This window comes from Xenopus laevis, chromosome 5L (assembly GCF_017654675.1).
Source record: "Xenopus laevis strain J_2021 chromosome 5L, Xenopus_laevis_v10.1, whole genome shotgun sequence".
Taxonomy (NCBI): Eukaryota; Metazoa; Chordata; class Amphibia; order Anura; family Pipidae; genus Xenopus; species Xenopus laevis.
The window spans coordinates 66,457,812-66,476,479 of record NC_054379.1 but is presented as its reverse complement, the minus strand read 5'-3'; the positions used below and the strand labels follow the sequence as shown (position 1 = coordinate 66,476,479).

At 37.3% G+C, this 18,668-nt stretch overlaps 1 protein-coding gene across 1 annotated transcript in view; it reads left to right on the top strand.

Moving 5' to 3' along the window:
* Positions 1–901: 901 nt before the first annotated feature.
* Positions 902–18,668, top strand: part of LOC108716779 (phosphatase and actin regulator 2) — a 126,661-nt gene continuing 108,894 nt past the window's right edge. Inside the window, exon 1 of the mRNA XM_041562844.1 lies at positions 902–1,088. Coding sequence (XP_041418778.1) covers positions 1,076–1,088 — 13 coding nt within the window. The 5' untranslated portion in view covers positions 902–1,075. The remainder of the gene's footprint in view (positions 1,089–18,668) is intronic.

Here is an 18,668-nt window from a genome sequence, read left to right as displayed (position 1 = left end):
TGCATAGACTTCCTTATGTGGGCCCTATAACTTGATTGTGTGTTATATATTAATATAGTTTATATAAACATACTGCTTTATAGCATTAGGGCCGTCACACTAGGAAAGAGTTCACACTCGTCATCCTTAGGAGGGTGAGGAAGGCTCTACTGCCTCGATAGGCTCTACTGCCTTGATAGTTATAAATGAAATACACTAGATAAACATCAATAGTTGTCTACAAAACGTTTTTGTACATTAAATATAAACTTGCTGGGCAAACAGGTATACTATGTAAAAAGATTGTGTGTTACATATTAATATAAGTTTCTAATTTTTAATAAGTCTATAAGTTTCTAATTTCTCGTTTATGGCCCTTTGACCACACAGTGCATCACATTTTATAAATTATGAAAATTTATGCACATCTGCCCTCACACATTAGCTCAGAATTTCAGTAGCACTGTTCATTTAAATAATAATTGTCACTGGTAATGTTAACTGTATGACTTTCTCAATATATATATATATATATATATATATATATATATATATATATATATATATATATATATATATATATATATATATATATAAATGGTTTCAGTATAGGATTGTCACATTTATTTAGCTATATGCCCAGTATTTTTCCTGAGCATCAAAGCTGCAAATTGGTGTTTCATTGTGCAGATTAGAAGGCAGAGACTGGTTGTGCTTATTTTTTTTTTCTCAGACCACTAAGCTCTTTGGTTTGATCCTTTAGATACCTATGTTTAGCATCGACTTCTCTTTGATAGTGAGGATTGGGAAGCGGAATCTTTTTAGCTCCCCCCTCCCTCCCCCCTACTTGCTCAGAATAGATCTGATTCCACAGGGCTTCCCAAGTACCAACTCAATAGCTTCATTCTGCCTTAATCAGCCTGTAATGGATCTAATGGCTGTTTTGTCATCCTTGGAGATCTGATTTTTCTGATGTTGTGTCTGCTGCTGCAGCTGCTGCTGTAAAGGCAAGTACTGTGTGCACTGCCCAGAAGAAGGCCAGTTATCCCTATTAAGGAGACAAGGAACAGCCTCTCTGAACAGTGAAAAATCACAGATGGACAGCACTGGTAAGGCACATAAAAGGTTCCAAATGCTTTCAAATAATGCAGCAATTTTTATTTCAATCTCTTATACCTTTAGCAGTTTTAATTCTCTTCAAAGCAGTTTTTATTGTTAAGATGTTTTTTGGCAGCTCAGCTTGGCTCCTGACTGTTAGAGGGTTATGCTATTTTTAGACTTTTGCATGCCGGGGTGTTGAATGACCAGGCTGGGTTTCCTGGCAATTTAGAAGTATATATATATATATATATATATATATATATATATATATATATATATATATATATATACACATATACACAGTGTATATATATAAATACACACACAAGCATATATGTATACTGAATGCAGTTTCCTGTTGTTTCTTTGGTAGCCATACCATGTTACCATGACCAGAAATTTAAAACAAACTGCAGCAAATAATTAGACAGTTTCCATATTAATTGAAGTACTGTTTGCTGCTTGTGGCCTGACAAGCATTACTTTGCTGAATCACCTGATGGAAAATTACTTGATTTTGCTTTATGCTGGTCTTTTCAATTTTGTATTGTACTGTACTGGTTGTGGGACAATATGATATTTTTTTGCTTTGCTCTGAAAAACATAATAGTCTTGTGTCCATGAATTTGCTATATTGTTAGCTGAAGCTGTCAGCACAAGATCCGAAAGGGGAAATGTGCTCGGCAGGTGTGAAATCAAAGCCTCATGGAGACTGCTGCCCGTTATTCTCACAGCATCTGGATATGTGACTTTGAAGCTCTTCTTATTTTCAATCATTTGTCATTATTTGGGGAAGAAATCATTGTGAATGTATGTCAGATCTTTGGCAAAAAAGGTTGCTGAGTGTGGGAACCAGCCATTTGCAAGTTGAAAATGTTGGAAATGTTTGTGTAATTTCAAGAAAATGTTGGTCCTATTTAAATTGTTGGATATGGCTAAATATTTTCTCACTCTCATACAGCTTTGGGTAAAAGAGCTGAACTCTATTCCTGTGCTTATTTGTACCGCCACTTGCAAACTATCTGAAAACTGTGTGATATACTAAGCCTAGATATTAGTCCAGTTAGTCCAGTTATCCTTCAGTGCTGGCTGCATTCAGAGAGTAGTTCTTTTTTTTTTTCTAACGTATTATTATTTAATGCATGGTGGACATTAAATAACCTCATTATTTGCCAGTTTGGAAGGGACCCATGGTATATTGCTGGTGTTTTGCAGATGTGATAAAATAAATCCCCATGTGCCATAATAATAGTACGTAATAAATTAATAATAAATAAGAATGTAATATTACACAAGAGCCATTTTTATTGCTAGAACATTTTTAATAAGTTACTTTATATACATAAAAGATATGCTTAAAAGAGAAGGAAAGGCATCCTGCACTTGCCAAATGATAGGCACCCCCAAGTGATTGTATTGACTTACCTGAAACCTTGGGCCGGTGCTCCTATCAGCAGAAAACTGCACTGGCCCAGGATTATACCAGTGAGCACCACGGATCGATCCTCTTCCAGCTTCTTCTTGCTTAAAAATTTCCGGGGTTCAAATGCATGCGCTGTTGAACAAAATAGCAGACTTTTTAGTTAAAGTTCAATTTCCATCCTACTGCGCATGCGCAGCCACACGAAAAAAGCAGAAGACCGTTCCGTGGTGCTCACTGGTATAGCCCCGGGTCAGTGCAGTTTTCTGCTGATAGGAGCTCCGGCCCGGGGTTTCAGGTAAGTCAATACAATCATTTGGTGGTGCCTAATATTTGGCATCCCTAACTGCAGGATGCCTTTCTTTATCCTTCAACCTGTAAAATAAATACTTAAAAAAGTATAAAAAGTAATTCTGTCAATTATAATGATGCTTAATGATGTCACATGTGTCAACTGAAATTTGTGTTAAAAAAATTGTCTTGATAAAATATTAGGATATTATAAAGTCACCACAGACTTCCATGACCTGCATAAAAGCACCATGGCTTTGAGTGCTAAGGATACTGCAGGAAGATAATGTGCAAAATTACTATGGTAATTTCAATTGGCTTTTTCGTAGCCTGTAGGTCTGACATCTATGGCACGTTATAACAAGAACTGCAAGCAGCCTTTCACCTTCCTTAAAGGGTTTATGTTATGTTTTTATGGTGTAGTTTATTACACCGCTTACATTGCTAATAATTAATTTTACCATTTAAAATTTTATTCCTGAACCAATAAATGTATTTTTAAGTTGTAATATTGATGTGTAGGCAGCCAGCACAGGTCACCGTACCTTATCCTGACATAATACATCTCGAATTTTCACTGAAACTACCCTAAAAAAACTAATATTTTCGGGCAAAACACAACACGACCTTTAGGGCTGAACTCCACGGCGCAACAAGGAGTCATCCATCGCCAAGCGATGACACGCATGCGATGTGTCTGATGTCCAGAAGATAAGGAATGAATAAGAAATTGCAGGTAAAAACTACATATATCCGACTTTCGGATGAAGACGCGTTCATCTCAGCCATCCTCCCCCGTTTTTATTGGGCATGGGGTGCCGCTAGGATGAGATTTTAACTGACACGTTGATATGTTTTGACTGCACATACTCCTGCTTGTCGATCAGAGCTAGGGAGCCAGACACTGGAAATGATGTGGTCAGTAGTAGCACCACCTTTTCTTTTGATGGTTTGTGACAGGCTAAAGACTGTATAGGGAAGGAGAGTGATTTCTGTGAGCTTTGGGAGGGGCAGGGGGAACTGTACAGGGGCCCAAATAACAAATATTTTTATTTTATTGTGCAATAATCTTTATTTTACAGGTATTACAGGTTGCCCTGTGTGTGTTTAGTTTATTGTTACTATGGTCTAAATGTCATATTGCCTATACTCATACAGTATGTGAAAGGGAAATAGTTAAAATATAATCAGTTCTAATTCAGTCAGGAGCCCAGGAAGCACCAGATGGAAGCTCTGACTAGTGAAAGCTGGTGATATTTCTCATTGCATGAGACATAATAAGCACTGCCAGGAAGCATTGTGCTGCATCAGTGTCTTGAAGGGCAAATGCACTGTGATGGTGACATAATACTAGCTTCTCATTTATCTGAGGGGAGTCCAACCTAGAACTCACCAGTTGTTGTTGACTACAATTCCCCACACCCCAAAGTGGTCTTTGTGCAGTTCTAAAAGTTGTAATAAAACCACAGGTTGGACACTCTTGAGATATATACAGGAACTAAGCAAGGCAGTAGAGGGCCCTTGTTTAATGGAAAAATCAGTATATCAATATTTATCATGAAATGTGCCCTTCAAAGTGGTTCGTTCTCTATGTACTTAAAATATTTATAAGTTACCCCTCCACCATGAGACCCCTCTTATATTGGGTGGCCCAGGGCAAACAGTGAGAGTTCATCAAGTGTATATGGGCTTGCCAAAAACAGAGCCCTTCTCTGTACACAGGGCCGGATTTGTGGCGAGGCCACAATGGCCCGGGCCTTCGGCGGGAAAATTTTAGGGGCGGCATGCCAGCCAGCAGCATCCTAATGTATTGGGAATGCACAGTTCCCCTGCATTATTGCACATGCACGGGTAGAGGGTGGTGTGCTCAGTTGCGGGCAATAGGACCCTGAGACCTCGGGTGCCTCTGAGGGGAAATCCGGCCCTGTCTGTACAGAAGATGATTTGCTTAGATTTCAGTAGATGTACTGCATTACAAGAGCTTTCAATCTAGAAAAGTCAAGATTGGAGAAAAACAGCAAATGTGTTTTTCTCCTAAGCATTAAGAGCAAAGTAGTATCTGTGACATGAAGAACTTTATAGTTAATGTTTTTCAGAACCACTTTTCTACCTGCATTGATACATCAGTGAGATGTAGTAAAGGTATACCTAATACATATAAAAATGTAAAACGCAAAATATTAAATGGGACCTGTCACCCAGATATAAAAAGCTGTATCATTAAAGTCCCTTTCAAATTAAACAGGAAATGCTAATTATTTTTTATATTTAAACATCCCTACCTGTTATAAACATATTAAAAAATCTCAGGCATAGGGGTGGGCTGCCATTACTTTCACTTTCTATAATGCATTTCCTAGGTGTTAATGCACTCCTCTCAGTTCCCCTCCCTCCTCACTATATTATCCAGCATTAGCATCAGGTCCCCCATTCTGGAGCATAAACCAAGCACCACAAAATGGCTGCTGCATGCTTGCTGTGATTGTCAATTCTAAGATTGAAGGCAACAAAGATTTAAATAATTTACATAGTGTACATAAAATGTATTTATAATTTATTTATCATTTTAAATTATTTCTCAGAATGTTTAATTGTGAAATTTAAAAAGAGGAGTAGTCTTTTCAGATACAAGAATTAAAGAATATTGCTAACAAATTCTCTTTAACTCACTAGGAAAATGTTAAGTAGATGGACCATTAGGTATTTTGAATTCCTAATTTGATATTTTATATATATATATATATAAACTTGTTGTTCACATAGGTCGTCCATGTATTTTATAGTAATGTCTATTGGAAGGAGGATATCCATAGAAAAATTAGCTATTTTTGGCAATCTGAAAATTCTAAAAATCTAGTCTAAAATTTTAATCTGAGAATAGAAGACTTAATTTTAGAACAATAGTTTTCACTATTTTATTGAATTAATTAATAAACCCTTTCATTCTTCATAGTTTTATTTGCTTAATGACTGCAGTCATTTAGAATGCAAAGTTAAACCCAAGTTGACTTTATATATACCACTTTCCTGGAAGAAGTACACACTACTAAAAAACAGAGAAAACTAGGTAAAGCACTCATCAGGTCTTTAAAAAGTCCCAAACTTTGTGGATAATACCTGTATATGTATAAAAAGAGAATTGCTTAACTCTGCATATTACTGACTCTGAAAGTGTGCATTTACATTTGTCGGAACATTTGCTTGAATGCGCTGGTCACTTATTGGAACATGCTGGAAACTAGCCTAAAATCAATATATTTCTGTTTCCAGAAAGGCTAATGCAGCTAAATTTATATGCAGATTCATTTATAAATCAGCTAAATACACAAGGCTTCAACTAGAAATATAATTTACCTCTGATTTTGAAAATGTAAAGACTGGACTCCACTGGAAACGTGTGTTCCCTTTTCTAATTTGTTTTTCTGCCTGTTTTCAAATGGCAGTAACTATGTTACTATGTTACATAATTTCCTGACTGTGAAGGGCATCACTTGTTAAATGAGCATTTTTCTTACAGCATTACACTTTATTGATCCTATAGTTCAAGCGTACTTTTTCGATAAGCATGCATAACGCAAAGGAATTTTCCGTGTCCCCAGCTCTACAGCAGCATTAAACTTAAAGCAGCAGTACTTATTTATGATCAGAACAACCAAGCTAAATTGTGCTTATATTGAAACATGTTCTGCTATCGTTTTAATTAAAAATATATAGTTAACTTAATTGTATGTATGATATGTCAATACTGCATCCATGTTTTGGATTTACGCCTAATGACCCCAGAAAATAAATAATAAATTAGCCCCTATCTTCCCCAGCTGATGCTTATGTCACAGGTTTACATATTGTCACGGTTGGCACCCTAAATTCAGAACCGATGCTAAGCACCCTGTTCTCGGCTCTTGTTTCCGCCTTTAACAACCGCCTTTCACCTTGGGAGGAGCCCTCAGCTAATCGGATGCTGCCAGGTCTTATTAAGAGAGGTGCAAAGCGAAGACTTCTGAATGAACAAAGGGGCACAACGGTAAACGTCAGAAGTCTTTTGGGCAGAAGGTCGCAGTACAAGGCGTAGACAGAAAGCGAAGTCAGATCAGGCTGGGTCAAACAGGCAAGGGTCAAACCAGGAGATCAATCAGATGGAATACGGAATAGAGGAGTCGGTTACCAGGCAGGGTCAGGATTTCTGAAGTCAGGATCGTCAGAAACAGGCAGGGGCCACAACAGGTAGTCAAATCACAGAAGATCAGAAGCCAGGAACTCGCTAGGAGATAACCTATAATGGGCAATGTAAAAATACAAGCTGTGCCTTTAAATACATTTGAAATTCGCGCCAATGTGCGCTGGCCAGTCACAACGGCAGCGCGAATGCGCCCATAAACCTGGCACTCCCTAAGAAGACTTAGAAGAGGGACAACAGCGTGGCGGCCGTCCCCGCCGAGGGGGCTGCAGGCGTCCCTACAGACCCCCTTCCACTAGACCACCACGGTGATTATTACACATATATGCAGGATAAAGGAGATTTATCTGTGAGAGTAACTTTATTTTATCCTCCTCCTACAATTCTTCTGAGGATTTAAAGCAACTGTTGTCTGTTATCACTCACTATTTAGTTGTTTTACATAGTCATGTTTGCATTATATATTAATGTAGTAATATAGTAATAGACTAGTATGAATTCATAATATTTATTGGAACAATTAATAACAGGCCAACATTTTAGTCTCCATCTTAGACCTATAAAGGTCTAAGATGGAGACTGAAATGTTGGCCTGTTTTTAATTAAATATTGTGAATTTTTTTTAAAAAAAGTTTCAAAATCTACTGGTGTGCACCTACTCATTTTTGGAATTTCTATCAATATCGATTGTGGCAAGCACCCAGGTCAGTTGATGTTAATTGGAGTGCTATATATATTATTTAATGCTTCAATAACATGATAGACCAGGAGGACTTGATTATGCAATAGATAAAAGATGCATGAACATACCAAGGGGGGGGGGATTCAAATGAATCAATGTAACTTTTGGTGTTACTGGTCCTCTAGTTATAGGTAAGGTCACTGGACATCTTAGTTGTTTTTAGCAGCCTAATGTGGTGAATATCTCTTCAGACGTGTACATTTTTACATGTTCTATCTTCTATCTTATTGGGTTTGTGGTTTTATGGGTTATATAGCTCTCTCTCGAGTACTAGGGAAGGTAATTATTAAGACCGCAGCCCTTGGTGTCCTGCCATTCTCCCTCTTTTTGATACCCCTAGATAAAAATCAAGAGCTAGCAATCTATTGGGATATCTTTACTTTAATGATGCCTGACTAGGTTCCGTTAATTTAAATAATGATATATAGTTTAGAGGTATTAGAGGTATGGGATCCATTATCCGAAAACCTATTATGCAGACAGCTCCAAATAATAAAAAGGCCATCTCCAATAGGCTCCATTTTATCCAAATAATACAAGTTGTAAAAAATGATTTCCTTTTTCTTTGTGATAATAAAACAGTAACATATACTTGATGCAAACTACGATATAATCAATTCTTATTGGATGCAAAACCAGCCTATTGGGTTTATTTGATATTTAAATTATTTTCTAGTAGACAAGGTATGAAGATCCAAATTACGGAGCTGTCTGTTATCCGGAAAAACCCAAGTCCCGAGCATTCTGTATATGAAGTCCCATACCTGTACTTGAAATCTCACAGACAATATGTGAATACCCAATGGTGCTTCTGGGGCTGCTGCCACCTTAGAAAGTAGCCCCGATGCTGCTCACCTTCCCGCTCCGTTCTTTCAACTTTTAGCGTCAGAGCGGGTCCATGGGGGCCACATCGCTAGTGCAGTGAGTGCTATTGTGCTCGCTGCACTAGCATAGCGGAATTTTCTTGTTAAAAAATGGAAATTCACTCTTAACGTTACCAGAGTTGGCTTTTTGCCACCCCCTGGTAACTGGCCACTCCATGCAGCCTGAGGCAAGGTTCTTTAAATATTAATTTAATGCACAAGTCAGTTTAGTAGAGGTTGTTGTATTATATATATATATATATAATGTGGTGAAGCCTGTGGTTATCCAGAATCCCGTTAGCAGCCATCACATCATCCGGTCATGCATTCCAAAATCCTTCTGTCTTCACTGTGAAGAAGTACCTATGCTGATTAAAATAAAGTCATGTTCCTTTAGTCTAAAAGGGTGGCCTCTGGTGCTGTGATCCTTTTTATGGAAGAAAATGTCCCCTATCTGTCTATAATGCCCTCTAATGTACTTGCAAAGTGTAATCCTCCCCTTCAATCCTTCCCTCACAAGCCTCTTTTCCCCAGAGAAAACAATCTCATCCTTGACAGTCTACCTACATAATTTAAATCTTTATCTATTATTTCTACTAAAGTGCATAACCTTGCATTTATCAACATTGAAACTCATTTTCCATTTTGCGGCCCAGTTTTCCAATTTAGTGAAATCACTCTGCAAAGTGGCAGCATCCTGCAATGGAACTTATAGTTCTGCATAATTTAGTATCATCAGCAAAAATAGAAACAGTTCTCTAAATGCCCACCTAAAAAGCATGTGTAAGTATATATATTTATTTGGATGTAGAACACATTATGTTAACATACCTTACGATGGAAGTGTTATGCTGCATCTGGCTTACTTTATATATAATAGATAGCTATGTAGATTAACATTGGGGGCCACAGTAGCCAGAGTAGTACAGTAAGAGTAATGGATTGACCAGCCTGCTCAGCGCATTTGTTTTTATCATATATTTATTAAATTTTATTAAATCATTAGAAGACTGTATTGATACAATGATATGTCACAGATAACACTTATAATAAGGTCATTTGTATGCACTATATACGTGTATATGCACTATATATGTGTATATATATATATATATATATATATATATATATATATATATATATATATAGTAGGTTTGATAAAGTATTGTGTATGTATTATGCTAAGTTGATCTATTGGCTTTATCTCTGATCTTATCTTATATAATTGGTCCACATCTATGTTTTGGTCACTAAACATAGATGTGTTCACTAATGTGTAACTGAACAGGAATATCCATATGCTCTTTACTCAGGAGATCTAGAGAGACAAGCAGGAAAGTATTTAACCTTCAGCTAAGCTGAGGTACACATATGAAAGAATATTTATCTGAAGGCTGCGTCGCAGCTATAAATGTTAGGCTACAATTTAAATACAAAAGAAACATATTAACTTACATTTTAGATGCTAAAAGTACCTATATGTCAACAGACTAATTTAGAAGACTCATTTACATTCTGAATGAGTAACTTCTGAATTTACATTCAGAATTTAACCAGTTGCTAGAAATGATGTACAACTATTGCTTGCACATAAACTTAGAAATGAGAATTTCTAGACTACAAATTCAGTCGGAATAAAAATCTAAAACATGTATGCTGAGCCTTTGCTTACATTGCCTAAATTTCATAGTTCCATAAGTTGTATAAAAGAACTTGGCTTTTGGCCTTGTGTATGTATATAGTCATGGAGCTCCTCAGTGACTTACTATATATTATACTTTTAGCTAAGTATACTTCCCAAAAGTAATATTTCTACATATTAATACTGTAAGATAATAACTGACCAGATTTATTGCACAGTTGCAGAATTTGTTTACTAACATACCAGCCAGGGGTTATTGTAATTAGCCACTAATTTTCCTGTTTCATTGAGAACATGTTCGTGAATACATTCCAATTTTACTGGTTTAGATTATAAAATCCTGGATCCTGCCATATTACAAAACATGCTGCCCATTTATTTACCTCTCATTCTGTGAGTGTTTGCTTCTATTTAGTAAAAGTAAGTGATATCCAACTTCCTTATATTGGTACCTTCAAACTGTATTCAAATGGTAATTTTTCTTACAATCAGTTCTGTATCTGACTGTATGATTTAACACCTGAAACTGCATCTGTGGCAGCTTTTAGGCTGTTGTTAACAAGTGGAAGTAGCTTAGAATTCCAACATTTAGATCACATCATTGCGATCTTCGTAAGGGAAAAACAAACACCTGGGTGCAAAAAAGTCACATACATTATTCAATCCTGCTGATTGTCAAAACATTGGTTCTTATGCACTAATTATAAATATAGTATGTCTTTTTTTTTTTGTGCAAATCCTGCTTTTTTTTTTTTACTTTTTTTATGCACATATGTACACACACACACACACATATATAATCTATATATATATATATATATATACAGTATATATATATACTGTATATATATATATATATATATATATATATATATATATATATATATATATATATATATATATATATATATATAATGTAACCTAATTAATGTGACATATTTTGTACATTTTGTATAGTGTTAGGTCCATGTTCTCTAGAGGTTGGAACTAAATTGGCTGTCAAGAACTGTGTATCAGTACATTGGAAACCTATGCCAAATAAGCTTTTAGGCATTGGTATTTGTCCAGCATTTGTTCAGCCAATGTGGCTAATAAACAATGGTGCATCTCTGCAAAAACTCAGTCTATAGCTGTAAAAAAAAAAAGTATTGTGCAAGCAAACAAATGTATCTGCATGCTGAGGTAGTCCCTGGACAAGCTTAAATCAATTGAAAAATAGCTGGATGTCCACAGACCTTTTAATTCCTTCTGTGTGTCACATAAAGCTGTAGATAAACCAAGGAGGGAGTGATAGCTGTTTTATATGTTTTTTTTTTTTTTTAAGCTTTTCCGGGATGAATCATAAAATATTCATTATAGGTTATGTGCCATGTCAAAGCCGTCTTAGATACATTCATAGATTTGTTTTTCTACAGTGTTTTTTTTTTTTTGGCTTATTTCACAATAGCCTCAGTTTTCCTAAGTGTTTGAATATATCTATGTGATTATTTCATCATCAGTTGTTCTATGTAAACTATCCAACCGTACGAAGAAATGTATCTGCAGCTGCATCTAACAAATGTTACATTGCTGTAATGTAGATAGGAAATATTACAAGCTTAGCCAGCCAGTGTATATCATTTGTCACAAGATATCCCATGACATTTGCATTAGGATCGATAGAAAGTCATGATTGCAGTACTTAATGGGGTTGTACGCCAATGAGTTAACTTTTAGTATGAAGTAGAGAGTGATATTCTGAGGCTATTTTTTAAATGTTTTTCTTTTTTTATTATTTATACTTTTTGAGTTATTCGGCTTTTTATTCAGAAGCTCTGCAGTTTGCAGTTTCAGGCATCCGGTTACTAGGGTCCAAATTACCCTAGCAACCATTGATTTAAATAAGACACTAGAATATGAATTGGAGAGGCCTGAGTATAAACATGAGTATTAAAAAGTAGCAATAACAATACATTTGTAGCCTTACAGAGCAATTGGTTTTTTAGTGTCTTTGTAATTAGAGATAAACTAATATACCTATATGCTCCATTTCTAGGTACCACTGGACAGACTAACGGGATGCCATGTCACCTAATGTACTTAGACTAAGCATTTAACTTTAGTGTTCCAAAAGAATTATGATAAACGATTTGCTAACCTTTGAAGAGGCTCTCCATGTGTTATTTTTTTTAAATATAATTGCTATTATTGCAATATAGGTCTAATAGTTAACATTCTTTGCACTCCTGGCTCTGACTTCTGAAACAATGTTGCAAGTCTGCTCATTAAAAGACCAAGAGGAGAACTAATCATAGTAGCAACTACCATCAAATAAAATTAAAATATTTAAAATACATATTTAATGAATGCATATTTGAGTAAACTTGTATATGATATGGTTAAAAAAATTATTGGAATCGGAATAGTGGGATGATCAACTTAAAATTGTGCATTTCTGTGATATGTGGGGGCAAAAATATTACCTTTATCCTTCCTACTGGCCTACCTGTGGTCCAACTATGGCACAATTATTAACAGCCATACATTAGGCTACAGCCACACTTAGCTGAGAATAAGCCCCTTTGCTTGAATCAGTGTTTTTCTGTGTCTGCACCTGGAGCCACTGTGTCGGCCCCGGTGCAGGTGCCACAGTGTCTCCAAATGCAGACACAGAAGAGCACAATGCTTTTACATTACCTGTCTGATGTCCTTTTTCCAGTATGAGGGGGCTGCCATATTGTGCAACAGGAGTCTGTTAGCATTAGAAACTTGACCTATAGGTAACATTTAATATACTTTCATAATTGAAAAACTAGCTTTTTAAAAAGAACCATCAGTTAATATTCACAAGAGTTTATAGAGTCTAATAGAGACACTTATCCCCAAAGACCCCTGGAGTAGCCTTGCTCTAAATGCTCAAACCCTCAAAGAATTTCCCAGGATTGATACAATCACAGAGAATATATCTAACTTGGAAAACATCTTTAATAAAATAATGTAATAATATATGTAATACATTATATCCAGAACAGGCACTTTGAGATAGAATGAGAGAGCCCAGAAATCAACGGAAAAGCAATGTTCACTTGGAGCGCATTTTACCTGTGTCAAACACAGTATACGTGCCTTAAAGGAATAGGAAAGCGCTAAGGTAGTTTATTGCCAATACATTAGCCACAATAGTGCAAGCTATACCACTGTATTTATTCTGCAGAATGTTTTAACTGAGTAAACAGCTCTAGAAGCTCTCTCTGTTTATTTAGGATAGCAGCTGCCATATTTGCTTGGTGTGACATCACTTGCCTGAGTCTCTCCCTGCTCACTCATAGCTCTGGGCTCAGATTACAGCAGGGAGGGGAGAAGTGAGGGGGAAAAGGGAGGGAGAGAGGAGCAAACTGAGCATGCTCAAGCCCTGCCCTGGAGGCTTATGCTTATGCCTGGAAGTCCATGTGTAGAAGCAAAAGAAATTGTGTTTCTGTTGACAGAGGACTCAGAGCAGCATTACTTTGAGGGTTTAATGGTGTATTTATATGGACCTTTCTCATAAAGCTTCCTTAACTTTACCCTTTCCTTCTCCTTTAAGGGTTATTGTACTAATTGCATACTTTAAATCACAGAGGGACATAAATTCACTCATGCAGTTGCTAAAATAAGGATAAAGGCTTCATGTGCAATTATGGACATTTTCCCCCCCAAAAAAACTCTTCTGTAGGACATAGACATTTCAACTGTAAACTGTATCTACTACTTTGTACAGAAAATGTAACATTCTTAATATACAATTTTACATTTTTCAGGGGACCAGAAAAAAACATGTATAATCTGGGAAAACGTAAATTCAGTGAAATCTATTGGAGGAGCCAAAACAATACAGTGTGAAATTAGGGAAAACTTGAAATCAGGGTCTGTAAATAAAATTGAGTTTTCACTATATTATGCCTGATGGAGATATGTTTTGAATCTTAACAGTTTTATTTAAAAAAATATATATTTAGCTGTTTCTATTCAAGGTTGGCATTTGTGCTATTGTGAATTAATGTCAGAAGTTTCCTGTAGAGTGGAAGAGCAAGAAATAAGCAGGAGACACATGCCTCTATTCCCAAGTCGTTTCCCATAAACCAAAATTGACTGCATAGACTCATAATTAGATCCAACCATAGACTGTAGTACCAAAAGATCAAAACAGTCACTCTAGTCCACAAATGGGGTGGACTAATGAGGCATAGATTAACTCTTTGAATAACATTGCCAAATGAAAGGAATTTCAAGGTGCAAATACACAGGCAGATAAAAGCTACTTGCCAGCTTATTGGCCCATGTATGGTGCCTCCCACCAGCCTGCCCAACTAATAGCTGTCTGATAATCATCCAGATATCTATCGTATCTGGAAATCCCATCATGAATGGACCACATAGGCCCACAATATCGTGCATATATTCGCTGATTTGATGTACTTTCCTCTTTGTCTTGGGAAAGGGCTTGCCCAGTATAAAAGTTGGTATGTCTTTTGGTACAGGTTGGCGTAATACTGTGCCAAGGAGCTTCGCCACCTCCTCCCAAAATGATTGTATTACCGGGCATGTCCAGAAAATGTGGAGAAGCGAGCCTATTTCCCCGCACCCTCTCCAACAAGTATCCGGATGATACTCTGTTTAGTTGTTGGGGGGTATTATACCAGAACATCATTATCTTGTATATGTTCTCCTTCTGTTTAACACATGTCACCATACTTTTAGTATTTTGCCATATAGCACTCCATTCATCCTCTGGTAATGGTTGTGGTAATATATTATTCCACTTCACATGTAGGAGTGGTGTGTTGGGGTCTCCTGTAGTATTTTGTGTATCTTGGATATCAGGCCTTTTTGTGGCCATCCCTAGCCACTTTTTCAAATTCTGTCGGAATAGTGCTATATGGGGCAACAAAATGTCTAATCTGAAGATATTCAAATAAATGTAAGCATATTTGAGGAGCACTCCTGGCAATGTCTGCAAAGGGCAAGATCCTTCGAGTATTTGAGTCCAATAGATTATTAATAGTATGTAATTTAGTTTCAGACCATCTGGGGCAAAAAGTCTAGCGATTAACTGGGTGGGAAAAGGGCATTATTGAGATATATTGTATCCAACGGTTTGTCAGATGAGAGTTTCAGCTTCCATTTGAGTCTTTCCCATATTTGTAACATTAACTTAGTAGAGGAAAATAAGTCCTTTACAGGCAGGGTGGTTCTTGCCGGATTCCATAAAAATGAGTTTAAGTGTCCCTTTCCATACCATGAGTTTTCAATTTGTCCTGATGTAGTCCAGGGCTACCAGTGTGACCATGCTAGTATTTGTCTCAATTGGGATGCCTCATAATATTTAGCAAAAGTTGGGACCCCCAAGCCCCCTTTGTCTGTCTGCGAAGTCATTATTAATCTAGATATCCTATGCCTACGATTGTTCCAAATGTATTGGTGGCATATGTTCTGGATTTCCTTAAGTTTTCTATAAGGGACTGCCACTGGAAGGGTCTCAAATAGATACAAAAATTTGGGTAAGATGCTCATTTTTATAGAAGCAATTTTGCCAAAACAGGATAGAGAGTGTCCAGCCCACTTTGCCAATAATTTCTTCAACTTCTGTATCAGTGGGATGTAGCTATACTTATATAGGTCTGCAAAACAGGAAGTTATCTGTGTCCCTAAATATGTTTTAGATGAGGTCTTCCAGTTATAATTAAAATCTGCCTTCAGGTATTCTAGACTAACTGACAGGATATTTAAAGGGATACTGTCATGGGAAAAAAAAATTTTTTCAAAATTAATCAGTTAATATTGCTGCTCCAGCAGAATTCTGCACTGGAATCCATTTCTCAAAAGAGCAAACAGATTTTTTTATATTCAATTTTTAAATCTGACATGGGGCTAAACATATTGTCAATTTCCCAGCTGCCCCAAGTCATGTGGCTTGTGCTCTGATAAACTTCAATCACTCTTTACTGCTGTACTGCAAGTTGGAGTGATATCAACCCCCTCCCTTTTCCCCCCAGCAGCCAAACAAAATAACAATGGGAAGGTAACCAGATAGCAGTTTCCTAACACAATATAACAGCTGCCTGGTAGATCTAAGAACAGCACTCAATAGTAAAAACCCAAGTCCCACTGAGACACTTCAGTTACATTGAGAAGGAAAAACAGCAGCCTGCCAGAAAGCATTTCTCTCCTAAAGTGCAGGCACAAGTCACATGACTGGGGGCAGCTGGGAAATTAACAAAATGTCTACCCATGTCAGATTTTAAAATTGAATATAAAAAAAATCAGTTTGCTCTTTTGAGAAATGGATTTCAGCAGGGCTGGAACTAGGGGTAGGCAGAGTAGGCACATGCCTAGGGCACAATGCTGGAGGGGCGCCAGGCACGCACCTTCTCTGCTATCCCCTAGTCCGGTCCCTGCTGTGGCCGAACTGCGTGTTTGCGCTAGTGCGCATGTGCGAAAAATACTAGTGCGCATGCGCGAAAAACGCAAGTGCGCATGCGCACTCGTATTTTTTTGCGCATGCGTACTTGTGTCTTTTCGAGCATGCGCACTAGCGTATTGGGCGCTTTGCCGGGCTAGGCTGCCTAGGGCGCCTGCCCGCGTTGGCCCGGCACTGGATTTCAGTGCAGAATTCTGCTGGAGCAGCACTATTAACTGATTCATTTTGAAAAAATTTTTTTTTCCCATGACAGTATGTCTTTAAGGGTAGAGCTTGTATGTAGGTTTGGGAGAGAGACAGTGGTCTGAGTTATAGTCAATAGCACGTCATCTGTGAATAACGCAATTTTAAACTCTTTATCTCTAATAGTAACCCCTGAGATATTCAGGCTATTTCTAATATAGCTCGCCAGCGGTTCAATGCTTATGGCATATAGCAGTGGCGACAGTGGGCAACCCGGCCTGGTTTAATTTCTGATTGATATCGGTTTATTCGTTTGGCCTGGAAGTTTCAGATAAGTAGTTGGAGAGCTATACAAACTTCTAAGGGCAGTCAGAAAGGGGCCGGATAGTTTAAGGTGTTGTAGCAGAAAAGATAAGGCCAACTCAAGCGGTCAAATGCCTTTTTTCGGCTTCCAAACTTAAAACAAGCATTTGGTTGTCCCTTTTATTAGCCAGTTCAATAAGGTCTACTGTCCGTCTAATGTTATCTCCAGCTTGCCGACCCTGTATAAAATCCACCTGATCGTTATGTATGATTCTAGGAAGAATTGGGGCCAGCCTATTTGCCAGTATTTTAGAAAAAAAGCTTCAAGTCAGAATTGAGCAAAGCAATGGGTCTGTAGTTGGAGCAGAACCTAGAGTCCTTGCCCTCTTTGGGAATAAGAGTAAGATATGACGTCAGATCAGTAGCAGGTATTGGCACCCCCTGTAAATATTCGTTAAATAAGGGAGTTAAATGTGGTACCAGGATGTGTTTAAGCAATTTATAATAACTATAGGGTAGTACATCCGGACCCGGTACTTTCCCATTAGGTAGATGTTTCAGAGTTGTAAGGACCTCTTCTGCTGATATTTCTCGGTGAAGATGTTCTAGATCTTCAGCACTAAACTGGGGAATATCCGTATTAAGCAAAAAGTCTGATAAGGCCGTCTGAAAGTGGGTCTGGTCTTGAGATGGTCGATTAAAATGTAAGTTATATAATTTAGAATAGAAATTCTGAAATTGTTCTCCTATATGATTTGGGTTGTATGTTAGTTGGCCAGAATCAGTATGTATAGAAGTAATTCGGGTTTGCACTGTCTGATTTTTTTAGCTAATAGTGTGTGCTGCTTTTTCCCTTTTTCATAATATGTTTGCCTAGTCCAGATAAGCGCTTTTTCTACCGCTTTATGTTTAATGCCTGCTAATTCTTTCACTGGGTGGTTAATTGATTCGGTAAGGTCTCTGTCTGATGATCATTATACTGTTTCTCCAGTTCCTTTCATTTTTGTTGTGATGTTAATTGTGCTTGTGAGTGTTGTTTTTTCTTATGTGAGGTTAATGCAATGATATGACCTCTTATAGTCGCTTTATGGGCTTCCCATAGAGTTGTTACCGATGGGGCCGATCCTTTATTTAGATGGAAGTATTCCTTTAAATGTGTCTCTATTGAGCGAAATTACTCTGAGTCATGCAATAGTGTCTTGTTCAGCTGCCAGTGAGACTCTTTTAAAGGTAGCTTGGCCATGTGTATAGTTAAACTGATTGTGGCATGGTCTGACCATGTGATTGGCGCAATATCTGTATGAAATTGCAAATGCAAACATGGATGCGAAATAAAGAAGTAATCAATCCGGGTATGTACTTTATGTGCAGATGAGTAGTAAGTAGAAGTGGGGCAAGTCCGCTGTATTTATGCTTTCAGGGATTCCCCTAAACCTCAGGTTTTGTCTCTGAGATCGATTTTCTAAATCTTTACAATGGTCTCGCAACTGTAAAATCTCATCTCTCAGAGTGATGTTTTCCTCCTCCATAT